General features: G+C 37.8%; 1 protein-coding gene across 1 annotated transcript in view; it reads left to right on the forward strand.

Moving 5' to 3' along the window:
- The first annotated feature begins 3,573 nt into the window (after nucleotides 1–3,573).
- C7H14orf39 (chromosome 7 C14orf39 homolog) overlaps nucleotides 3,574–26,785 on the forward strand; it is a 32,649-nt gene continuing 9,437 nt past the window's right edge. Inside the window, exons 1-10 of the mRNA XM_055715935.1 lie at nucleotides 3,574–3,643; nucleotides 6,901–6,957; nucleotides 7,291–7,347; nucleotides 10,412–10,538; nucleotides 15,330–15,419; nucleotides 19,975–20,162; nucleotides 20,650–20,692; nucleotides 21,108–21,228; nucleotides 22,435–22,529; nucleotides 26,516–26,655. Coding sequence (XP_055571910.1) covers nucleotides 3,574–3,643; nucleotides 6,901–6,957; nucleotides 7,291–7,347; nucleotides 10,412–10,538; nucleotides 15,330–15,419; nucleotides 19,975–20,162; nucleotides 20,650–20,692; nucleotides 21,108–21,228; nucleotides 22,435–22,529; nucleotides 26,516–26,655 — 988 coding nt within the window. The remainder of the gene's footprint in view (nucleotides 3,644–6,900; nucleotides 6,958–7,290; nucleotides 7,348–10,411; nucleotides 10,539–15,329; nucleotides 15,420–19,974; nucleotides 20,163–20,649; nucleotides 20,693–21,107; nucleotides 21,229–22,434; nucleotides 22,530–26,515; nucleotides 26,656–26,785) is intronic.

Raw genomic sequence — 26,785 nt, forward strand, 5'->3', positions numbered from 1 at the left:
GGAACTGACAGCAGGAGTCATATGGAAAACTACTCTATGTCTATTGAAATGCAAAAAAAGTCCTTCAAATATTACATCTTCTCCCAGGATGGGGACAAAGGCTGTCACAGAAACGCTTATTTAGCAGAAAGCAGGAATGGGGACAACTGGTGTGTTTGGGGGGAGGGTGAAGAGCCAGGATTAGACTCTCTGAGGTGTAGTAGTGTCTAAATGCTTCTGGGGCTGAATGTATGGGGCTGAGTCGGGAGCAATGTTGTGTCACCGCTGGTCTGCGTACTGGCACTGAGCCCTTACTGGAGACTGCTCACTGTGGATGAAGGTTGCTCAGGAATTGGGCTGCCTCTTTTCTTGTGAGGGAGCTCTTCCACAGCTTTGGGTGCCCTCTGGGTGTCAGCAGCATCACACCCAGGCCAGGCCAGCTCCTGATTCAGCTCCCTAGCACCACCCAAGGCTTGGAAACAGGATTGGGACCACTGCTGCAGGTGGGCATCTGCCTGGGCTCTGGCATTCACTTGCTTCAAGGAGCAAGTTTATCCCAGAGCAGCCACATGAGGATGGGAATCATCTATCCCTTACCCTGAGAAATTGCTATGCTTTTTTTTTTTTGCTTTTTTTTTTTGCTTTTTTCCTGAGAGAGAGATAATGGGTAGGATGTCCCTGAACCTTGCTGGGTTTTAAGGGCCAGTACTTCAGTCTCTCTGCGTTACCTGCTCATTGCCTTTCTGAGGTAGTTATTCAGGTTGAGAAGAAAGGCACTTGTTTGGGATACATTTATCCTGTCCCTGTTGCTCTTCAGCTGTAATGACTCGCCCACCATGTCTCCAGGACACCCCTGGGACCCTGTTTTTCCACTGGCCATTAACCCCCTGGGCGAGTTTAGGCTCCTGCCCAGCCAGGGCAGGCTCCAGGAGCACAGGGCAACTCCCTGCTTTCTTCAGGAGGGATTTGGTGGGGGGTGTCCCTAGGGCTCTTCCCACAGTTGGTCATAGGTGCTGCTAGGGATGCTGGGGACACAGGGCACCCTATTCTCTCTGGGGGGAAAGGTCCCGGGTCGCTTTGCTCTCTCCATCAGCTGGAGAAGGTGATGAGCAGAGGGCTGGGGGGAGCCTGCCACAACCAGAGGAGAGAGGCACGGAGGCAGCAGAGCCTACCGAGGGTCAGGGGTCTCCACTAATGGAGGGATGGGCCTGGGGGTCTGCCAGCAGAGGGGAGTGGGTCTGGGAGCCCTTTCTGAGCTCTGAATGGACCATATCTCTTTTCAGAGTAATGCAACCTATTCACCATTGATCAGAGATACTATGAAAAATTCCTTCCTGCTAGCCAGCCAGTAGTGAAAGTAGTTCTTGATGGCTTTGGGGTTATTTTTCTTTCTTTGAGAAGTATGTTATTGGGAAGCAAGGCAAAACAAACAAGGTGGAACCAGTGGGACACAAAGCACTCCTTTCTGCAGCTTCAGAAACTGTTTTTTGGTGGGTGCAGAGCAATAATCTTGGGTTGGGAGCTCTTGTAATAAATAGATGGGCTAAAGGAGATCCTGGGCCCTGAAAAGCCCCAGTGGGGACCAGCTTGTGACAGTCCTTAGAGGGAATTAACTGGGAAGTCAGTGCTGGCTTTATCCAAAGCCTGTTGAAATGACTGACAATCTTCCGGGTGAGCTCGGGTCCCTGGATCTGTGGGGACCTCAGCCTCCCTTGACACCGCTGCTTAAATTACCGGGATACTGGGAGCTGTTAATGAGCATCATTGAAGTTATCTGCTACTCTGCTATTAAATTCCTGTTTCTAGAAGTTTGGGAGGGTCTTTGAAAGAATTGCTTAAAGCAGAAAAAAGCTCTGAAGTGATTTCTCATTGGGTTTTATTCAATAATCTGGGAAGATGGGTGACAAAACAGCAATTGCAGAGGCCCCAGGGGCATCTAGGAATTAAAGTGTCACAGGGGAAGCTGGGCAGGGAGGCAGCTCTTGCCCTCTGAGACAGGCAGGGAGATAAGGTGGGTGGTTGGTAGCATCATGGAGATGCTCTGGGAAAGGACAGAGCCCTGCCGCCAGCAGGGTGCAAGGAGCAGAGGCCGCAGGCACGTGGCTTCCAAAAGAACATGCCGTTTTCCACTTGGCTTTCTCTCTTCTTTCCCCTCCTTCATCTCTGACCTGAAGCCAGGTAGGTCAGCTATTTCTCTTTGAAGATGCGTTTCTTGTTGGTTGAATTGACTCTTCTTGAAAGCAGCATCGCATCTGACTGCCACCTGGGCTGTGGGTGGCAGAGAGTTTTCTGTTCGTCTGCTCCGTCCTGTTTCTACTTCCCCCGCCCTTTTTTCTTTCATCAGCCATGCTGATGTCTTTTTTTTTCCCCTCCACCCTGTTCTCATCCCCAACATTTTTTTTCCTTTGCTTGTTGATAGTCGTAAATCCATCCTCTGCCTCAGTGATCTCAATAGGGAGGAAAAAACCCCATTGCTACCGCAGTTCGGAGGGAAGTACTGCATTCTAGTTTCTTCCACGTCAGGGCCATGCATTTTTGCCTTGTAATGCCGTACATCGATAAATAAATAAACACACACAATTTTGTTAGTGCAACTTGTGCCGAGGTGAGCGTCGAGGCCGCTGTGCGTGTCAGGGCTGCCGGGGCGGGGGGACATTTCCCAGCATCGGCGATGTAAAGCACCGTTCCAGGATGCGGAGTGTGAGACTTTAATGCGTTTTTAAACTGTCAGAGGGCTGGGCCGCACCTTTAGACCTGAAGGTGCAGAGGGAAGAAGGTTTTATGCAACTGCTACACCTCCCCCCCGTCCCCGGCTGGGCCAGCAACACGCGTGGGACACGGAGGGTGGATAAAGCAAGTAAGTTACACGCTGCAGCCCCTTCTTTCTGTGTGAGACCCCCGCGGGTGGGTAACCCCCCAGCACGGCTGCAGACGCCCCGTGCCAGCGGCGCTGCTGCCCGCCGCCGCCCGCCTGCGCGCTCCGCCCGGTAGATGGAGCATCCTCATCGCTTTTCACCCGCCCCGGAGCGCTCGGGAATGGTGATCCTTCCCTTCTAACTCTCACTGTTCAGGCAAGCATGTGTTTTTTTGGGGAGTACGCGCACCCCGCTGACGTGCCCCCGAGGGAGCAGTGCGCTGCTGGTTGACCTGCCCGGAAAACGGCCTCAGCCCCTTCCCCGGCAGGTGAAGCTGCTCCCGGTTTCCCAGCGGAAAGCCCGACGGCCGGCAGCTGCCACCTTCGCCCTCCCACCCGCGGCGAGGCGGCGGCGGGGCAGGTGACACCTGCTGCCCCCCTCCGCACCGTGTGGCGGGGCTGAGCTGGCCGTGCCGCCGCAGGGGGCCGTTGCTCCAGCCCGGCCCCCGCACCCCGCCGCCGGTCCCGCACCGCCTCTCCCCCCGCCCGCCCAGGGGCGCGGGGCTGCCCGGCCCTTTTCCCGCCTTTCTGCAGTGGGGGGCGCGGGCGGCGGCGGCGAGAGAGAGCGGCGGGGCGGCGCTCGGCCCCCGTGAGGGCAGGAGCGGGCCCTTCGGCGGCTTGCGGGGCTCCTCCCGGGGTAGGTTGGCGGCGGCTCCGGCCCGGCCCTGTGTCCCTCCGGGATGGCGGGGGTGAAGCTGAGGGCGCGGGGGCCGTGGCCGTGCTTCGGCCCCCTCCGGCTGACGCCCCTGGGTGAGCTCCTGCACGGCTCTCGTGGCTGTCCTCGCCCTTCCCCTTATGGCAGCGCCTCAGGTGGCGCAGGAGACCACCGTGTCCTGGTCACTTTCCCAGTACTGATGGCCCCTCAAAATGCAGAGGGGCCACCTGGCTGCCCCGGGCCCGTCACCCCTCTCCACCGGGAGGGGCGTGCTCCCCTTGTCTTGTGCCGCCATTTTGTGGCCCTTACCTGCAGCCCCTGTGGTATCCCATCGGAGGGGGTTTTCCCCCTAGCGTTTCGACAAAAATCGGTCTAGTTTTGAAATCCCAGGAATTTAGGGAATAATCTGCAGCAATATCCTTTTATTTGGTATGTGTCCGACTAAGTAAAGTGTGGCAAATTCGGAAGTTTGACTTTGAGGATTTGATGGACACGTTGGTAGCTACTAACGAAGGCACGGTACCTAATGCACGGTGGCAATGTGCTTTAAGTTAGTGTTAGAAACAGGAACTTCATAAATGAAGAGTCCTGCAATTAAGGTTAACTCAGATGTAGTAACTAGAATCGTCACCCATCAGGAAAGGGCTTCAGTTATGTTGGGAAACAGCAAAAACAGCAGCAGGTTTTGAAAAAGATGGCACATCCTTGCCTTGAATGCAGGGTTCAAGTCTCCACAGGGTTCCTAATACGGTGTTGCAGAAGAGGGGCAGAGGAGCATAAACAGAATGATGAGAAGCACTTTTTTTTTTAAACAAAGACAAAAATTTAGTGTAGAAAGGTGAACTTTACTAAATTTCAAGAACAATAACATAACCAGTCACTTAAGAGAGTCTTGAACAGTAATGAACAGCACTGGAGAAATAGAGCTTGCTCTCATAAAAAGCCCTGCCGGAATGAAAACTATTTATATAAAGCCAACAAATTAATGCTGTTGCACAGCTGACAATGGGTAGAGTTGAGCATTTGATTTTAAGGAAGAAATTTACCTCATAGTTTATGAGTATTTTGTACCTTTTAATGAAGAACCTAGAAATGGCTGTTGTCAGATGGGATATGAAACTACTGCTGTAACTCTGCTATGAGAAGTGGCATTAATGTTAGCTAGAATGGCTAGAGAGTCCATCAGGCAGTTTGTTTGTGGTTTCTGCACTCAATGCAATCTTGTAATACATTAAATTTTATTGCCACAATTGAATTGCATATAATTACATTAATGCAGTACAAAAATGTAAGATGCATAATATTTTTCTTCTGGCAGTTTTCTGAATAGCACCATTAGAAATAATGTGTGCAGTTTGAAGCTGTTTTACCTGCTGTTCTGTATTACGTATTTCTCTTTAACAAAAGTAACAACCCTGTATGAGAACATCCTTTGAATTTGTCATCCAGAGTTAGCTAATGGTTTGATGCTACTTTTCTCCAGTAGGACCAAGAATCAGTCTTGACAACAATTGTACCCTGGAAGTCATTAATTGTCCAAAATTTAGATGTCATCTGTTTGAGGCTGGTGTTAACTACTGTGTTTAAAATCTACAAACATCCTATAGATTATCAGTGCAAGTGAATCACTCAGCCCTTTCTGCTAGTGACAAATCTATCGTCTTAATTCAAAACACAAAATAGCATTTGTTATTTGCAGTTATGTTACTTCATTTTAACAATATCCAGAATGGCAGGTATTTTACATATGCATGCTTTCAGAAGCACTGTCATTTTCTGCAACTTTAGCCTTTACATAAATTGTATTGTAAAATTCCAGAAAAAAATCTAAACACTTCAGTTCTGTTTCTCTCTTCTACAAAAGCATTCAAAAGATAAAATTAATGGTAATTGTCTTAGTGATGGATGATAGAATAGTGTGTATCAACACACGGTTGTACAGTCTGCTCTATTGGTGAATTTTGTATTGATATTTATAAACCAATGAATATGAAATTCTTTGCTGTTTAAAGTAATGTTTGTGCTTTTTATTTTGCATTCAGCTGTATACCTTCTCTGTATGCCCCACTATCATGCAGTTATGAGAACTGTCAGAGAAACAAGTAACAAACATTGTTAAACTGTTTCTAGAGAACAGATTTTTAATATATGCTCCAAACTAATTTTTGCATCTGAAGGAATTGTTTGGAGTGTTCCTTCATGTTGTGTAAAAACAAAAATATTCTGCATTGACTTGTGGCTTAAGGTAGTATTTCTTAGTATTTTCAGAAAATGTTTTGTTTGCTATCTTGTTTCCAGGCTCTAGGAACTAGGGTTCCAAGCTTTTAAATACGTTTGATAAACTATTATGTCTTTCTTGGAGTTTTTATCACAGCCTGTACTAATCCAGTCACTTGGATTAGGTGTTCTGATCCTCACTTAACTATTAGGCAAATTCATTTCTGTCAAACATCCAGCATTTTAAATGCTCCCCCCACCCCCTCCTGATTCCACAGTCTCAGTGCTGCAGAATGTAGCCTTAATACCACTCTAGTTAAATTCTTCAGCTGTTTTCTATTCCACTTTATCCTGGATTAGGATCTCATCCTCATCACCAATTTGTTGTGATTTTGCTTCTTACACAGTACTAAGGGTATGGGGAAGCACTGTGGGACAGTTAAGTATTAGATAACTTTGATTAACATTAAGTATATCTTAGCTAACTAGCTGTATTCAGTATGTTGTGATAAGATGGTGATTGCATTCTTTTTAGAAGACTACATGACTCCCAAACGGTTTAAAAACCCATAACTGAATTTCTGCACATAGCAGCACTGTACAAACAGAAGAACAAATTTACAATAATCTGCTTTCCAGTGGATGTGAGTTCTGTCTTTAATCATACTTATGCATATACCTTCTGATTTAAATGTACTTTGCAATTACTATGGGAGGAGTGTACAGAGTGGATAAGTAGCTTTTCCATTACCGGTATTGTAGTCGATAGGCTTAGTAAACCAGCTGGAGTAGATGCTACACATTTTGTACACAAGTATCTTTTCTTGCATTCTTCATACCTTCTAAGAACATTAAGCCTCTCAAAGATAGAACTGCTTCAGGAGCAAAGCTTTACCTAAACGATACAACTCCTTTTTTCGTTAAGTGTGGTTTAGACTTCCTGTGAGTCCATTACCACTATCACTGAAAAATTCGGTTCCACTAAAGTAATTTAGATACTACTTCAAATGCAGTTAAAACTTTTTTCTCCCTTTTATCCTAAAATGTATAGTATTGTCTTGCATTTTTAACTGGTTTATTGTGTCAATAAAGCTTCTAACTCTGTAAAGCCTTGAATTACATTTTTCTTTTGTAGTTTACAGAATGAGTGACAGGCTTTTGAGCAACTTAGACAAACTTCTGCTTGAGTTTGGTAGGTCATTATGTATTTTTTAATTAATAATTACTAATGCAGTACACATAGTGATGTTTTCTGCTTTAAACAGTTACATTAACTTCAAATTAGAATATTAAGGTTTTAATGTTTGCCTACATAATGCTTTGTCAGCTGTGAGGTTATGGAGAGGGGTACTATCAGCTATTTAAAAGCAAAACTGCTATTTAGTATTTTGTTAAAATCTTTGTTAATCAGTATTTGTGCAATTAATGCTGGATGACATACATTTGTTTCATAGCTCAACTCATATATTTGTGCGCATATATATATATATATATATATATAAAAAAGTGTTTATTTTCTTCTTAGTTTTCCAGCTAGAACAAACTTCTTATTTTAAGGACCATGTGAAGCAACAGATAAATTGTGAGTAGTGATGAATTATCATTTTATTAGACACTGAACACACTGCTTTTGTTTCATTAGTCCTGGTACATGTTCTGTGTTTCAGGGGCGGAAGCAAGAGTAATAATGAAAGCTGTCCCGTGTCCTGCTCTCACCCTACCTCATCTTTTGCCATCAATACTTGTTCATTCTCCCTAGCAGACTTTGCTTTTGCTTGCGACTTTTAACTAATGCTGTTCAGCTGTCTCATGGACAGCCAGTTTCATGCTGCGCCATTTCCTGCTCTTACTCTGTAGCTCCTCACAGTCACTGGCAGTTCTTTGATTCAGCTGTGCTTGCTCAATACATCTGCCACTTGCCTCCCTTTCTTCATGTTTTTTGTTCTTTCCAGATTTGGACCTCTGCCTCACTGCTTCTGCTCTCTTTCTGTTTTCTTGAAATAATGAAAGTTCTCTCAGTTGCTTCTACCTACTCAAGCCTGGTTCTCCTTTTTTGCGATCAAGCAGCTGGTATTTATATTTGAAATTCAAACCAGTAAACCCAATGAGAAAGCCTTGCTCAACATCAAATTTTTTTCCCCCAGGACTTACAGACAGCATAATATTATGGACTTAGGTCTGGACTGATTTTTTTTTTTTTTTTTTTTTACCATGCTGCCATGTGGAATCACTCTTTCACATGAACGGTTGTGATAGGTAAACTGTTCTTTAGACAATCTCAGGGCATTTGTGCTTATCACTGGTACTTCATAGGTGGGTATTGATGCTCATAACCTTCAGGAAAAAGAACAAGGGAAAATTCTGGTCTAATCGGTGTTCCTTTTGATGGCAATATTTCTAATAATTTTGACTGATATGGCCAAGCAAGTACTTATTCATTAAGAAGATTATCAATATTAGACTTAAGCATCTTAAACATTAAAACATCTGTAACACTAAATCTGGTACACCTAGAATTATGTTTTAACTCTTCAGTGACATAATTGAGCCTTAGAGTTGAGGTTTTTCTTTACATTTATGCAAACTTACGGCAAAGGAGCATGCTTTTAGGGAAAATCCAAAGGCTCTGTAGTAACATGGCATAGCTATTTATGTATTCAGTTCAGATATATTTAAATATGTGTAAACTCACAACCAACACTCAGACTTTTAAAATTTGGGGTTAAATCTTTCAAAAACTTACCCAGAAATAGTTCCACTGATTTAATTCTGTTTGTGTGTGAGTATTACTTGGCAGAGGAACAGCTGTAGCATTCAGCCTTGGACTTGTAGTCTGAGATTCATCAGGCTTTTTGGCTAGAGTCCCTTTATAACCAGTGGAGGGAAATAGGCACTTTTAGGGTGTGAATTGTCTTATCCAGAAGAAAGAGTTTAAAGCAGGTTTGACAAAAAAATGTTTACTTTTCTCCGCTGAGTGTACCTGTAGCCGTGGGTGTATAGTTCTGAAGTAGGTGCCTGCATTGTAAAGTTGGATGTGATCGGTCTCACCCACAAGATCCTTGTGAAAGCAAAGGGTGCGTAGAACAACTCGCGCTTGTTACAGAAGTGCTCATCTATAGAAGATACTGAATGAAATGTTAAGTGTATAGCTTTACTTATGTAATAGATATTTTGTTAATAGTTATGTTACATCTTGGTAAATCTCAAAATGTCATTGGCAGGATACTTACAAAAACATCTGATTTTTTTTACAGAAAATGAAGCATATGTCAGTTGTCCAAAAGTTATGCTTCATGCTAAGTAAAGGCCAGTTACTGACTTAAGATACTGAAAATATTAAGATACTGAAGACATTCAGGATAACTCAAGATATTAAAATACACTGAGAATCTTTTGCTTTTCACTGACTGTTGCTTCTGGTTATAAATGCAGCTGGTGTTGAAAGTGAATATGTAACAAGTACTGCAACACCAGACACAAACTTTAGGATGACTTGAAGTTCTAGAGTAGTAATTCAAACAGCGCAAGACACTTCTTGCATAACTAAGATGCCCTTCCCAGTTAAGTAGATGTGAAGGGCAGAATGTTTGTGATTGACTTTTGTTTAGTGCCACCAACTTTGGCATACAGCGCAGCAGTGGTGGGAAAGGATAATTTGGCACTAACAAATCTGAAACCTTGTATGAAAAAATAGGAAGCAAACAGCTCAGAGGAAAAAAAATATGCACCTAGTTGTGCTCATTGCATTGCAATGTGAACGTGCACAATAGCTCTCACAGCTTTTTCTTGTGAAAGAGAATACTGCCCATGTTCAACAGTGTGGATTCTCTACTAACCATCCATTCAGAAAATGTTATCAGCTGTCTGCTGTTAGAAAAGGCAGGATTAAGAATCTGCCTTAATAATCTCCGCACATGTCATAGTGCTTGGGGATTTGTTGTTTATAATGCACTTTTTTCATTAATTAACTTCTATCTCCTATATTAATTTATCATCCATTACACATTCTCACCTTGAGTAAATTTCCTTTTTATTTTAGTTTCTGTTTCTAGTAATAATTTGCTTATATGCCTTTAGTGATGCTTTTATTTTTCTCCTCTTGTAGTTAGCTTTACCATTTAAAACATTTGTGTTTCTGGACTTCTGTAAAAGAAAACAAATGTTTGAAAAAAACCTTTATCTCAGGCAACTTTTATACTTTCATCAGTCTCCCCAGCTGCAAGTGTGACTGAGGGCAAGCAAAATGGCTTATGCTTTGGTTTCCCCGTATACTACGTCTAGTATCTGCAGACGCTGTGGACTGCAAAAACAAAGAAGGATGAGCTCTGACTGTTAAGAGTGCTTTGCTTTCTACCACTAATAGTTAAGTTTTATATAGACTGGGATGCAGAATCAGGACTATTTTTTTTTTCTCCAAAGTCAATCTCACAATATTAGATGATGGTTAAGGTATTCCCCACAAAGCTGAAATTCCGTAAGTTTTTGACTCACTTTGTTGTTGCTTTGTTTAATTACAGGCTGTCCACTCATGTGGCACTGTTAAGAATAAGTATTTTGGAAGAAATTTTTTAATCATTCTGAATGTAGACTTTTTATTTCATGGATATGTTGAAAATACATATGCTTACTTTTTTCTTTAATTTCAGCATGTACTGTAAAAATTACAGAAAAAAAGAATGAAATCGCTAGGTTGCAGGAAAATATAAGTAACAGCAATGATGCAATTACTGATTTACGCAAGCAAAACGAGAGTAGTAAGAAGAGCTGTAATGCGTAAGTATGTTGTCGCCTGAACTTTGACTTATGGATGGTGTTAAGAAAGTCAGCGAAGAAGCAGTGTAAAAATATGTATATGTCTGTTTTGACAGGAGTGATGTTAAAGAAAACTGTAGTATTGTATTTTTTTCAAGCTGCAAATGATCAGGTACAAAACCTGCAGTATTACAAATCCCCTGAAAAAGTAAATTACAGAAAAAGACTACATTTAAGTTTACATTTCTATTAGAATCAACCATTTTCAGAGATCACAGGTGCTGTCTTTGCAGCATGCTAGATTATTCAAGTAATAAGGTAATAGAAACATATTTTTTCTGTATTTCGATGCACCTGAGTTCTGTTAAATTTGAACATCATTAAGAATACTGTTCAAAAAAAGTTAATTTTTTAAACTAAAAATATTTAATAACTATCGGTGACAATAAGGCTCCTTTGTGTTCTTTGTTTAATTCTGAATTTAGGTTCCTGAAATTAAAGCATCTTTCTGTTCTTTATTCACAACCTGTTTCACATTACTTTTTGTTCTATACATATTTTCTCTATGACACAGAGATGTGTCATAACTGCCTCTGTGTACAGATACGTGTACTTCTATCAGATTTTAGTGTAATTTTTACTGCAGACTGCAAAATTATTCTTCTAGGCACACTGTTTGGATGAATACGATGAGCTGCAGTTCACAATTCTCTTTATAGAACTTTTTCTATCAGAACATCAGTGCAAGTTTTAACTGCAGACCACATTTGGATCTTAGTAATTAGAAATTTCTCAAGCAAGAATTTGGCTACAGGGAGTTTTTTCTTACTCACGTGGAATGTCTAATTTTTAAATATGAAAATCTCAGGTGTTTGCAAGGGTAGCTAAAAAGGCAAATCTGTATTTGACAATACAGACAGTTTGTCCCAGATGATATAATGCTGTCTTTTCGTTGCAGTGTTCGTCTCTCCACAGTCTGTCTAGTTCCTTGGCAGTTGAAGTGATGATTTGTTAGCAAATTCTACCCATTTTGTTTTCTCTCAATTCTATACCTAGATATAAGTGCTTGGACGAAAATGTCTATAACATATTTGCTTTTTTTTTGAGGGGGGGGAGGTGACACAGACATGCATGGAGAATATGGGTGTTTTTAAGAATAAGAAGAGAAGTAAAGATAACATCAGGGTCCTTTCTAGGTTTATTTTGAACTATCTGAAAACAAGAAATAAAGGAAACTGTGAATGAAGCGGGTGTAGTAGCTAGCTGTCTGAATCAATTCCCATACCATACAGATTTGTAGCTTTATCATAAAAAGAATTAGGAAAAAGACTTGACCTTGACAAGAAAATTCCAGTTTTCCTTTACATTCTATTCTTGCCTCCAGTGCAGTAGAAAATGAATGCTTTTGTAAGTTTCTGAAACTGTTCACACTAACTCCTTAGATGTCTTTTGAAGTTCAAATTTGTTTGCAAATCACAAACTGTTAAGTGATGCAAATAAAGAAATAAAAAATTAAGGGTAGAACTAAGGATCTGATCTAAATCTTCATCATTGAAATCAATGGGGATTGGCTTAGGTCCTACAAAGGATAATTAATGGCATTAGTGTAAAGAGACTGAAAATGAGAAGTGACTCATTAATGAATACATGTATTCATAGAAGGACAATGCTTGCAGAAGAGTAGAGACTTTGTGTCTTAAATTATTGAAAATGTCATTTAACGACATACTGAAAACTGCAATAAACAAGCCCTAGCTATAAGATCAGACAATTAGAGCACTTCCATAGTAGAATCCTCGTAAACTTCTAAAATTTATTCTAGTTGATACTCTGTATATACTAGTGATGATTCTAATGTTGATTTTGTAAATTTGAATATTGTTTTGGAGTCACAATCACCCTCATAGTTGACTAATTGTCAGTAATACTCGTTAGAGGTCTCAGGGAAACATTTTCTCTGGATTAATTGACATTGTAGGTATATTGAAGCATGTTTGAAGACTCGGAGCAAAGTACAGGATATTTATATTCAACAAGTCTGCAAAAGATATGATATATGAGATGGGTATATCAGGGTACTGCTATGCTTTCTGAAGAAACCTGTATTGATCTATGGAAGAAAGAACTGAAGGCACAAAATGAGCAAAATGAAATACATCTTTTTAGACAAGTGATAACATTTTCCTAATATTTAGTTTCTTGAATGATTCAAACTAGAAATATTGGTCCCAGAACAATAAGAAGTGCTGATGGAACCCAATCCAATGTTATTGTTTCTCTTATATTTTTTAAATTTGGGTTCAAGGATGGTGAGATTTCATGGCAACAAAAAACCCCCAACCAGATGAACTTAGAATTAGAATGTTGCTGATTTGGAAAATAAATTGTTGTGTTATCCCACAAGCTAAATTAAGGATATTTTTATTGCTTCTGGATTATAGTGGATAAAAATCTGGGTTTATACCCTAGCTGATGAAAGGAAGGAAAAATAAATGTGATAGCTACCAAGAACCTCTGTGAAACAATGATGCATTTAGCAAATTAGTAGATGGGCTACTTGAATCCTGTATACCTTTTTGTATTTACAGAACAGTGTTCCTGTACTACGTGTTTTTTGCATGTCCACAGAATAGATGTGAACACAAAATGTAACGCACAACATGGTTTGTGCTTTGATTAATAAAAGCCCTATGACTTTATCATTGCTTGGGTTTGTTTCCTCCAGAGAAAGGCATGGAGTTTTCTTTAGATCACAGTGTTAGTGTGTCAGTACATTTTTATATGTGTGTTGTTTTCGACTTTTTAAAAAATCTGACCCTTCAAAAATTCAGCATTCTGCTGAATTTGCAGTAGATATGGTGAAGTAGCGTTTTGTAATTATATTTTGAATTGCCAATGGTGTCAAACAATTTGTGCCAGTAGTGCTGAATTTCCTAAATGGATGGTGCAATTTCTCATTCACCTTTTTGACAAACTTTGCTGTTATAAATATTGATTATATATTGTGTTGTCTCACCACCTGGAATTCAAGGTTACTGACTTCAGTTCAACAAATTAATTGTGAGGTCTTTGTTCTTTATTTATTTCCTTGATGGAAATTGCATTAGGTTAACTGTTACACCTTTGTAACACCTTTGGAGTGATTGTCCAAATGCACATTCATACTTGGTACGATTGCATGCTCCAGTTTTGAACCACAGGGCATACTCACAACCAAAAATGCCCTTTACTTCCCCTAATCATGAATATGCAGTGCAAAGTGAACCATACAACCTCAGTTGCTCTCATCTGTCCAGTAATTAATTGTTTGCTTTGTTCAATTGCAACCTTATTCTGTATTGCTGTTTCTCCCCTCCTCCTTGTTGATGGAACTCTTTAAATGTAACTGTACCTTTGCTGTTCCAGATTCACTTAGCCTCTTCAGTCCTTTTGGATTTTATCTTCTTCTGTTTATTCATTGTTTAGTTTTGATTGTATCTATGTATGTATTCCTAAAATCAGGTAGTGTGTACATTTCCTAGGACAGATAGTTCCACTCAGGCAAACTTCATTGTAGGTGTTTGTGTTGCCTTAGGGTAGCTTGTGTTCTGGACAAAAGCTGAATTTATAGATCACTTTAATCCCTGACTAGAGAGAGGGTGTGATAACTTTTTTCTATAGAAGGTTGCCTTGGAGGGAGCATGTGATATTTTTTTTTTTCTTGGAAGTAAGATCTCTGCCCAGTCTGTTCAGATGATTTGTCCATCATCTGAATCTCAGCTCCCAGCATCTCAGAAGTTGTGTGTTGACAACCTGTCATTACAGAGGTTATTGTCTCTGAGTGAGCACAGTGTTTGTAGCACATATCCTATTGAGCTTAGCAGACTTAATTTTTCTGTTCCTTCTCTTGTGTCATAACGCTTTGATATCTGTTAAGTCTACTTCAGGTATTACCTGCTGTTTGGAGGCTCCATGCACCAGATGTTTCTGGATTTGTTTCTTACCGTCTTTAACTGAGCCACATCCTGGCCATTTGTTCAGTTACAACTTTCTGTGACAGTGTCTTTTCTGATAGGTGTTACCTCAGCTGGGAGGGTAGGAGACATCCAGGCCTTGATGGCTTATGCTCCTTAAGCCACCTTTTTTCAGATAGGATGCTTTCTTTTTAAAGACAAATTATATGCCTCTCCTAAAGATCACATCTGAATTTCACTTGAATCAGAAAGTTTTTCTGCCTGTTTTCCTAGAGTTTTCACATCCAAGGAAGAGGCTGTTCTAATACTTAGATGTTGACAAAGTACTATTAGTTTACTAGTTGTAAGTCCTTCATGTATTCCCTGAAGTTGCTGTGCTTTCAGTACAATCTACAGCATCCTGCTGCAGGTTGTGACTGCTGCTTACATTTAGGTATGAGGTAGGTGCTGGTAATAGATGAGAATGAAGCTGTGTGCATCTCCAACCAGAAGATCATACATATCTAAAGGATTTACTGATGGCGCTGAGTACCTATTATGTGGATTTAGGTGCCTAATGGCTTAGCATTAGGCTCCAAAAATTTGTGAAGCTGACTCTATTTATTCCTTAAAAAATGCTTTATAATCTTTGTTAATCCTATAAATATATTCTTGAATTTGTTGCTTTAAAATCTTAAGAAAATAAATGTATGCATGTAAAAGCTTTCTGTACTAAACCCATTTATGTTTGACTTTCAAAACATGAAGTAAATTATTCATTCTAGTAAGCTAGCTAAAGTAACTTGATGTCTTTGTTTCTGAATGGCTTTTTATTAGGAAATACCACTTATATGCTTTCTTTTTTTTACTTTCTCCACAGCTGGAAGCCCACCTATGTAATTCTTAGCAAGCATGAAGAATATTTAAAAAAAGAACTTGAAGCTTTACAACAAGCTACAGAAAATGAGAGGTATCTATGGTCATGTGAGATGAGGTTTCTAGCAGTACTACATATTAACCTGCCTAAACTGACTAGCAACTATAGTGCAGTCTGTGTCAAAAAGTTGTAAAATTTTCAGGATAAGTGACTGAGTAATTAAAAGAATTTTTGGTTACCTTATTATGACGTCATATGTTACTTTGTAGTCACCAACAGAATAGGATAAAATATGGCTTCCTCAAATTCAATTGCTTCTGAAACGCCTATTATAATTTTTCAGAACATTGTTCAATTGCCTACAATTTCAAGAAAAGCCCAAGAAATAAAGGCAATGAATGTTTTAGCCTTGGCATAAATATCAGAGCATCTTTACAAGAGTGTAAATAAGTTTTATCTTTGAATAATTTTTTTGCATTTTTTATACATGTCTTCATGTACACTGTGATTTCAGTAGTTTTGGATATTCAGGTTTGGGAAGACTTTTTTGAAAATACACAGATTTTATGGTTTTTTTTTTTTTTTAGAAGCACCATTTAATTGAACCTAAGCCTTTAAATTCATATGTGGACTAAGTAAGATAACAATTAGAAGCATTCACACAATCTTATCCTTTTGTTTATTTGTGAATGAATAGCATGTGATTATTAGCATATACAAATTGTACTTTTGTACACTGCTGTATGTTCTTGAAAATAACCACAAAGCATGCAAATTCAATACTAGATCCTGAAAAGCAAGGTGAGTGGTTCAGGAAAGCCTGGTCTAAAACCATTTTAAGAACAGTTGTAGGTAAGTTTCTGGTCAGTATTAATTGCAAATTCAATTCTGTTCAGTAAGTGACATTTCAGTTGTTTCATTTTCATTAATTAGATTCTGCATTTTAAAGAAATGATTAGTTGTGCAATGTAACTGCCTACGTCCAATGGAATAAAGAACAGTCCCTGAAAATTTTCACTGAAAAGTTCAAAATGTGGTGCCCAGTTAACCCTCTATTATTCTCTTTTTCTATTTTTTTTTTCTATTTCTTTCTATTTATTTCTATTTAACACTCAGGTAAAATTGGTCTTAATTTTAGAGAGGTTGCTCACCTTTACTGATCTGCTTGTGAAGTGGAAAAGTTCTAGGGTGCAAATGTCATGGCAGACCCATATAGATATCCAAAAACCAATAGAGGTGCAACTTTAGGTAATTTAAATGTTGGCTTTGATTCTTTTGTCAGTGTTCTTTTTGCCAGTTGTCCAAGACAGCAGAAATAGTATGCCTGATAGCCTTTAATTAACTCAGTTAGTAGCTTATCTGTCTTCTTCCTGTTCAGAGCTCTATATTTGGTGAAAAATAAGGCTAAATTGGCTTTCTATGAGTATATGATTAAGCCATTTTGGCTTTCACTAATTTGAGCTGACAAGCCAAAGAAGCATTACTTTTAAATTGCTTCTTTAGATAACTAGTTTCAATTCCAACATGAAAGTGTTTGATCTGTTTTTCCTGAGCTTAATTATAAGACATCATGACTATACATCATAAAATAAATTTAATTCATGTATTTTACAAAAGTGGTCTCAAATATTGTCCCTCTGTATTTAAGCATTTGATGATATATTCAAATCAACAAGATGTGCATTCAGCAAGTTCTGAATATTTAAATTAGGAAGAAAAGTAAGTACATTTAGAACTTTATGCACTGAATGTGCTTTTCAGCCTGGCTTTTGTGGGCACTGAGGACATATTGCTTTAGATAATGGGAATATGTTTTTAAAAGATGGGCATATCAGTTTGCATTTAATTAGGCACTTATGGAGGTTTTAAAAATGTTCTACATTTTTTTGCTGCTATTAGTTTCAAGAACATATAAGAATGCTTATATAAACCGGAAGTTAATTCTGACAATAAGCGGTATGAAGAAGGAAAGAGGAATAACTAACTATCCACATAATGTTCAGGGGTTTTATGGGTGCTGTTCTTTTGCAATTGTCCTCAGATTAAAACTTTTTCTAATTACTTTAATGTGAACTGTGCTGAATCCTAAGTAGCCTAAGTTTAACTGTGTTAACTGGATTACTTGGGAAAAATATTAAAAATAGCGACAATTTCTCAAGACTACTATACTATACTATACTTACTATATATGGCCATAAATACTAATCTGTATAAATTAATTTTTAGGAAAAGAATATAAAGTTTGAGGATTATTTTCAAAAGCTTGAAATGTACCTGCTACAACAAATTACTTATTTATATTTTTAAAATTTATTTGTAATGCATTCTTCATTGTATATCAGTAAATCTCTTTGCTGCTCAGTTACTGTTTGTAGCATCTATTAAATAGAATTGACTATTTTCCACCTTTCATACCTGGGAAATTTTGTACAGTATGCATAAATTTTCAGTAAATCAAGAAACATAGATTCCCGAGACCACCTGTGTAGAAAAACAAACAGATTAATGTCATTTTCTACATGAAGTTTGGGAAGTGTCTGTTCCTTGGTTTCACAGTGTTGAGCTACAACTTCTTTCCCCTAAACAAATGCATTAAACTTAACTCAGTTTAACAGGAACTAGTGCTTGGACTGTAGTTTTATTTGAAAATTAAGATCTTACTTTTTCCCCCCCCTGTGACATTTGTTTTCCTTTTATAAGAGCAGAAGCTTCTACTATTGGATTTGGTCATATATTTTCCTCTCTTCCATTGCCAGGGCTAGCCAGTGGGAGTGTCTGCCTTTAAGTCATCCTGCATTTAAAGGATTAATAGCAGTGTAAGATAAATTGTGTTCTTTAAAGAGGAATACTGTATGCTTCACAATCAGTGAGACCTGTTTCTTAATGTAGGCTTTATTCATGGTGCAAGTAAACAGACGGGTCTCTGGCTTTATTTGCTATTATGCACCGTAATTTGTTCATAAAGGAGTTTCTGCCTAATCTATGGGTGTACTATTAACTTAGTATTTTTAATTTTACCTCTCTGTTGTTTGCATAACCTTTGCCTAGAGGGTAGTATTTCCTGTGCCTTCTGTGATTTTATATTGGCATATTCTAATATCAAGCAACTTTGTGTAATATTTCTTTCTCAGTTAAATGACTAGTTTGCATTAATGATACATGCTGGATGTCTGTAGCTGTGATATCTCTTTATAAACATGAGCCATCTGTATAAACAGTCACCATCAAACTCTTATTATATATTTTGCATACACCTAAATTTATCTTTTGATAATTTGATAGAATATCAACTTTCATAAAAAAGACATAATTTAATTTCAAGCAGTTATTAAGCTTTTGCTTTCAAATGAAGAGAGAAATATAGTTACCAGACACTAGTTGCTATTATTCATAATTTTAAAAACTATTAATAGTTAACTTTTGTCTATGTGGGAAATACAGACTTCTAATAGGTCTATACTTAGATTACCTATGTATTGACATTAAGATCCCAAACCACTTTCTTGACTGCATTATTAATTATTCAGTTTTCTCAAATGATACTACTTTGTATTGGAAATTACTTGTAAAAGAAGTCATGCCGAGCAGCATTATTGGTGTAATAAAAGACTCATCCCAATGAGAAGGTTGAATATTTGATGTATCATTAGCAATTTATCCTGTAAATTCCTTGCCTGAATGAGAAAAGCTGGAAAAAAAAACCCCAGGCTTTTCTAATATAGTCACTGTCATTGATTTAACACAAGAAGATGGCTGTTTTGTGCAACAGCACTGTTCTTTCTGTTCTTTTCGTTCTTTCCAAGATCCATAATATTGATCAATTTTCAGCTCTATGTGTTGAGTTATAACCTATTACTTATGGTATTAATTTGTTTCTGTACTACAGTTTTTTCAAAGGCAGATTTAAAGTTTTAAAAATGTCGTGAACATTAATTGATGCTACCTGCTTCAATAATTTGTAGGTATGTGCTCACACGATGTCAGTGATACTGTATTAGTGTAACTTTAATTTAGATGGCAGTCCTACAAGAAGCTGAACATTCTGGCTCTTTGCCAATTAAACATTTAAGTGTTTGCTTAACCTTAAGCATGAATAGTCCTATTGTTTTAGTGTGACTAATGTGTGTGTTTAAGGCTTCCCTTAAACAAGTCAGACACAGATTACTCAGCATCTCCTTGGAGGCAGCTCTTAGTCCAGCGATGCATCAGGCTGCTCTAAATATGAGATGCTAGGCCAAATTCTCTTTTACCACGTTTGATACAGCTCCACTGAAATCAGAGGAGTTGTGCCAATATACACAAACAGAGAATTTGGCCTGCAGTAAGTTTCATGATTATTACACAGGGAAAAAAAGTTGTCGTCTGCCAGGCTGCCTTTGAATATGGTATGGTCTACATTCCTGTCAGAACAATGAGGTTTGACTGTTTTTTACATCATGAGTGTATTCTTTGTTACAGATAGCATAGTCTTCCTTGAAAACAGCTGGAAGATAAAAAATAGAGCCAAATAGTGCTATATTAAATATAATCTGACTTTTTTTCCAGGACAGCAGCAAGTCTAATTGAACTGATGCCATAAATGAATAGGTTTTTCCCTTATAAACAATGGCTTCATGTGAAAAAAATTAAATTACATGTATTTTTATAGGAAAATGTATCAGGATTACATAACCCAGTATAAGGAGATATTGAAGGAATATCGTGAAAAATATGCAGAAACTGCTCTTGCACAGGAGTGTTACAAAAAAAAGAAAGAACTTGAAGAAATCCAAACCAGAGTTTTGAAACAGTTGGAAAAATATAAATTGAAAGAAGGCGCTTGCTTGGATATTCTGGGTACTACTATTATCATTGCTTTTACTGTAGAGCCTATTGGTAGTGCACTGCACATTAAAAGTGCTGTACAGAAATCCTCTGATTGATTTTCCACAGTTTCTCTTAAGCCAATAAAAAGGTCTTTTCTTTGTTACATCATTTTTAGGAAAAAAGGCTGTAGCAAATTGAGACTTTGAACAAGAATTTAAGAGTATACGTACTAATATTGCTTCCTCCAATCCATGAATGTAATGGGGAGAAGTTTGCCATTGAACTTCTTGGGGTAAAAAAATCCTAAAATTACTTCAGAACTAGCCTCTCAAAATTTTAAATTTATTTTTGATTTATTTTTTAGTGCTGTTTTTAATGGCATTACTCTGTTACACTAATACTTCTTTTATGTATACTAAGTGAAGATATGTGCTTCTGGTCTATTAATTTATCTTGTATTTGTAAAGGAAATCAGATTTGTGAACTAATGATCTGAAATTAAATTTCATTTCTGCAGAGCCTGTTCCTTTTAAATCCCTAAATGATTGGGCTATACAGATGTATCCTTGATTTGTAGTGTTTATGTAGTTGACAAGGAAGAAATTTTCTATTTACCTTTCACAACTTTTTATTAGACAATATAGTAATTATTTATAGATTTATGTTTAGAGTGGCAGCATTAGGATTTTTCTGTGAGAAAATTGAAGGTTAGATAATACTGTTCAGTTTATATCTATGGGAGCATTTTGAGGAAAGAAAGTAAGATTTCACTTAATGACATATCTGTCAAAATGCTTCATCAAGGCGGAGAAGCCTAACTTAAGATAGATTTGAAGATTTGTCTAGGAAATGTAGATTTTTCAGAGCTTTCTGCACCTCTAGCATTTGTGCTTATGGCATAGAGGGGTCAGGGAACTGGTCGTATCCCTTGCTTCAGAAAAGTAATGTTGCAATCTGTATTCCATAACATGAAAGTGCTTCTTCAAGGCACAAAACACAGGAAATTTTAAAGCTTGCTGCAGTTGCTACGCAAGAAGCTATTGAACTGCAAAAAGAAGTAGAGGAGTTAGAAATGAAAATTAATTATTTTAAAAAGGTAACTGTATTTTAGTTTTATTTTATATGAATACGTATATATACCACCATTATAAATACCATCATTGTATTTTCTGAAACATAAAAAAAATGTAGTGTATTTTCAAGCACACAGAGCAACAGGATGATTCTAGTATTAGTAATTATGTTTCTATAGCATCATGTATGTTTCCTTAGAGAAGAGGGGTCCGTGAATGTAAAGGTTCTTAAAGCTTGCTTTCTTTTGACCTCAGTTCATACCATAATTTCTGTCAAGGCACCGTGTCACTCTGTCAAGGCTGTTTAGTGCTAGCTCAAGAGGGCCAGAGAATACACTTAAAAATATAGCAGGGCAATTCCTCAGTGAGCCCCAGGGCTTGAGTATATTTCACAAGTTCTGCTGGGTTTTAAGGTTTTATTAAGATGAATGTGTTTAACTAAATATGCTTTACAATAAGAATCACGTACATTCCAACACACCCAAGCCCCCCCCCCCCTCTCCCCCAGTGTGTGGGTAAATAATGCTCAGAGGTAAAATTGGCTGATTTTAGACAGGAGATCAGCACAGTTCCAACGACTAGAAGAAGCACAGATTCCAAAGGGTTGGTTTTCCAAAAAAGACTGTTAGGACAGCATTTTGACCCACTCCTCTGCGAGGAGGTAAAAGGTCTCTCCTAAACCTGAGTAGCCCAATAGGCCAATCTTGTAGATTTTGGTAATTTTTTGTAGTATTGCATCTGGACATTTTTACCTCTCTGGCCCAGATGTTCAAGGACTCCATTTACTGCTGTGTCCACTTCTGCCAGGCTTATGCTGATAGGAGCATATTGTGCACAGGTGGTGTTTTCTATTCATATTTTGTGATAGTTTGATACTCATAGTTATAAAGTTCCTAATGTGTTATGTGCTTTATTAACATACAGTAAGAAGGGATGTGGTGAATTTATTTATAACTACGAAGGAGACCATGAAAGGAGCTCCTTGTTCTGAACAGATATGTAGAGTCTGTGCTCAGAAACTTCTGTGTTATTCCAGTTGTTACAGTTGGTGCAACAAAAACTATTGCCTCTCTTTAACCTTTTTCTACTTAGTTCTTCAGACAGTCCTGGCTACAAGAACTCTACTACTGTGCACTGATTCATCAGGTTTAGAAAATATTTGCAGCATGTAGCTATAATTTTTCAAGGTTTTTTATTATTTTTATGTTATTTGTTCTTTATCTTTTGAGACCTTTGAAAAGACTACGGAAGATCAAAAGAATTCCAAAATGATTGAAGGAAAAAATCAGAAAAGTCTAGAGAAGTCAAAGGAGTTTAAAGAAAGGTACACTTAAAAATGATTTCTTTACCTTGTTTTTGTCCAGAGTATTATCTTAGCATTTACACAAAGACTGCCACAAACCAGAAATTGTTGTTAAATAATGACTGGCAAGCTTCTCTAACCGTGGTCATGAGATTTAATGATGTAATTTTAAAGGTTTTGTATTTCTTGGTGTTAAGATGGTGGCGAATTTTGATTCATGGAAGCTAAATACATCCGAAACATACTTTTCAAAAGTATTTTATAGAAACCTTTGCTCCTCACAGCTACTGCTGATAGATCTATGTGAATAGTTTAATGAATTTTGAATACAACTACAGTGACCGTGCAGTCAGAGATAGAATACATTAACCCTACTAAATGTGTATTTGGGGAAAAAGAAGTCGGGGTTCCACATGCCATTTGTCTTAGCTCTGAACTACTTAAGAAATTTAACTCTTAATTTAGTTCTTAAAAACAAGCATGAGTGAAAGTTTCATAGACAGGATTAATGGCTTAGTAAATTAGTCAGTGGTCATTTACAGCTGGGACTCACTTTAATTTGAGCTCAATTACAATGACTGAAAATCACCATCAGGACTATCTTGCGTTTGTCTGGAGTCCTCGTGACTGTTGAAACATAAGCCTTAGAGCTGACACTTTCAGACCAAAATCCAAATTAAACTGAAGGTATGTCCAAAAGGCTTTGTCCAAGTGATTTTACATTATGATGGGCTTGGAAAAAAAAAAGCTTTTTAGAGCCTTAAATAGGGATTTAGTGGACTATGTCTATAGAAATGTGTAATTTTAATCGTCCCCAAGACCCTTTCCACAGGGGCATTTTAGGTCTTTAATATCTGCTTACAGACCTATGAATTATTGAGGTGATTATTTTTTGTGGTTTAAGACTTTACACCCATTCTACCTTCTTATATCAGTTTTCTGTAATTGTCAAGACCTCAGAAACAAATGTAGGGAAGCAAGAAATCCACTCAGTTTTAAGACTAGATAAAAAAAAAAGATGGGAAGCATTCCCGTTGAATTTTCAAAGAGACCCATGTATATTCAGACTGTAGAAAGCAAAATGCCAATTAAAGACCTGCTGTAAAAGGCAGAGATCTATGCTGTGCACCTGGAGGCATAGGAAGCACTCTGTAGGGCTCCTCATGGAAACGAATTCAAAGGGTGTGTTGCTAGACCTGCCATTTGTATGTTTACCTCCATGTCAGGGAGACTTCAGGTGTTTGTGCCTTCACCTGAAGTTGTGTCTTGATTGCATACAAGTAGATCTTTTTGATGCTTTTACTGAAGCAATAAATCCATGGTTTGCATCACAGTTATAAGATATTGTAAACATTTGACACTATCCTAACTCACATTGCCTTTTAACCTCCATGTGTGCATTTATGTGATGTAGCATATGCTATTAGATCATAACCTGATTATTAATTAATATGTTTTTCCTAGAGTAAATTTTAAAGCTTATTTATGTCAAAGATATTAGTAACATCAAGGCTTGTAGAAAATGGCATAAAAATTGTTTTAAAAATCCTTATTTGGTGTTAGCGTATTTAAAAAAACAGTCTTCACTAGAAAGCATAGATGCGTCTGATTAAGTAAGTACGATGTTAAAGATAGGTGTATTATGAATCTGCGATTATCAACACTAAAAAAAACACAAACGGAAAATGTGCTAAGATAATAATAGAATCATTTAGGTTGGAAAAGAGTTTTGAGATCACTGAGTCCAACTGTTAATCCAGCACTGCCAAGTCCACCACTAAACCATGCCTCTAAGCACCACATCTATGTGTTTTTTAAACACTTTCAGGGATGGTGATTCCACCATGTCCCTGGGCAACTTCTTCCGATGCTTGACCACACTTTCAATGTGATCAAAGAAAAAACTTTGTAATATAATTCTTGGAAAAATACTTCTAAAGCTGTTTCTGGACTTCTAAATGTAAACATATATGAAGAGTCCACCCTGTGCTGACCACAGCCTCATAGGCAGTTATTAGTTACTGGTTACTATGGCAGCTAGTTATTAAAAGTTCTGCTTCCTAAAGGACTTGCTGGTGTGCGCCTGATCAGAATAGTGAGCATAGCTTCAGTAGAGAGTCCTGGTAAATACCACAGTAGCAGGTGTGATTCTTCATATGCTACAAAGAAGAAACTACTGCTAAGGAAATGGGATTTTATTTTGACTTAAGAATATCTATTTTTTCCTTTGCACTTTAGTAAAAAAAAGTTATCTATTTTGCAGTATGGATCAAAGACTTTTTACCTACTCAGATGTCTACTAACAATATAAAGAAAGAAGGCAAATGATCTTTCTTGTTACTGCAATTTGGACTATTCTGAGCTTCAGTACGCAGTTTGATTTTTCCTTCAATGGTTATTAATTATGTCAGAGAAGATGCACGTGGGTTTTTTTTAAATAGTGTTTTTGGGGAGAGAAGGGAGCAGGTATATAGCATATGCATAACGTTTAACTGCAGGCTTTTTTGGAAGGTTTTTTTTTACTTGAAAAATAAATACCTTAAATGTTTCCGAGTCCTGTTTGTAACTCTGCCATTGATATATTCTTCTGAATAGATACACATTGTGAAAGAATGCTTTATTTCATGGAGAGTGACTTTTTAGAAATGTAGAGTTGTCTGCTAGGCCCCACAAAAGCTCATGGAAACTGACTCCAGAAACTTTTAAAAACACAATTTGGCATCTTAAGTTCTGTAAAAATAAATGGTTTATGGCAATCTAACTCATGACCTCAGCAGCAGCAGCCTTGTTCAATTCATTTTTGAATGATGATTGTGGTAAAGTGACCAAATAAGCCATTTTGAACAAAGTGAAGCATTTTTAGCCAGCGTTCTGTGCTTAGCTCTGTTTTTATTTCTCCTTGATTTTGTGCTCTCTGCATCATCCATATACACATCTTATTTCCTGTAGTACACATTGCTGACAATATGGGCAATTACTGTAACTGAAAGATTAATAGACATTTGGTAAAAAATCTTTTATTACTCCTGGGTTTTTTGATTGATGCATTAGGTGGTATGTGGTTTATATAGTTTGTTAGGTCTCAGCCCAGCACAGAACTAGGTGTATATGTAACTTTATGGGTGAAGATAGTCCTTTTCATCAGAGTTATTTGACTGAGGTGCATTAATGGTTTTATGTGAGCACAGTTGTGCATGTATATTAGTTTTATGTGTTATTTGGTCCATATATCTTAAGCAGTGCTTCTAGTTTGCTATTTTTTAGTAGTGTTGCTAATTTTACTCCACACTACCTTATAAAGTGCATCCCACATTTTATATTATTTGTATTTATGGAAGATTACAAGAACAAAAAGTCTGACTCAATGCTTCATTTGTTCTGAATAGCATTGTTCAGTCAGCTATAAACCAGATGTTGTAGCTAGAAGCATAGAGGCCTAAGCAGGAATGCCAGGGAAAAAATAAAATAGAACTCATTATTTTAAAAAATGGTAAATGTTCCTGTGCCAAATACCCACTTTATCCTTCATTGTTCTTCTAACCATTGTCTTTCTACACTGTAAAAGGCTATTTACCCTATGCAGATAATTACCCCACAAGTGAAAACACTTGCTGCAGTTTTCTCCTTTGTGTATGTGTTGTGAGTATTCCAATCTCAGAGAGAAAGTGTTTTTGAATGTGAAAATGTGATTTCAGAACTACAATAATGAAGTACTTAAATCAAAGTGTAAACCCCCAAACTACTAATACTTTTCTTTGATATTGACAAAATTTAAGTCAGCAATGTTCTTCTGATTGGGTTATTACTACTTTATGTCTTCCAGTGATACTGTCTGTCTGATATAATTTAAGAAATCTTCAATTTTTATCAGCTGCTGGAGCTGAAAGAGGTAGAACCTCTCGACAGCATGCATCTGCCTTGAAAAGTCCACTTATTTGAAGCAGTTATGTTTTATTATTTCCTTTATTTTGCAAATGTTAATTTTTTTAAAATTTGATTTTCTTTAGGGTATTTGAAGAGAGTGAACATCCATCTTTGCTAAGTGAGAAACATCAGCTGTATAAACCATTACATGTCCCATGCATTCCTAGGAAATTAGTCCAGTCTGTACAGAGTATTAGGTTCTCAACGCAACGAACAGAAACAGGTGCAGTGTGTTTAATGATCTTTTTTGTGAGAATTTTGGATTATTTTTGTGTAAATGAATGGAAACCATGATAAAAAAACCCAGTGAACTGTTCCAACTGTGATAGCTGAAGCCAGGCTTTTGATGGAAG

The sequence above is a fragment of the Falco cherrug genome, chromosome 7 (genome assembly GCF_023634085.1).
Source record: "Falco cherrug isolate bFalChe1 chromosome 7, bFalChe1.pri, whole genome shotgun sequence".
Lineage (NCBI taxonomy): Eukaryota > Metazoa > Chordata > Aves > Falconiformes > Falconidae > Falco > Falco cherrug.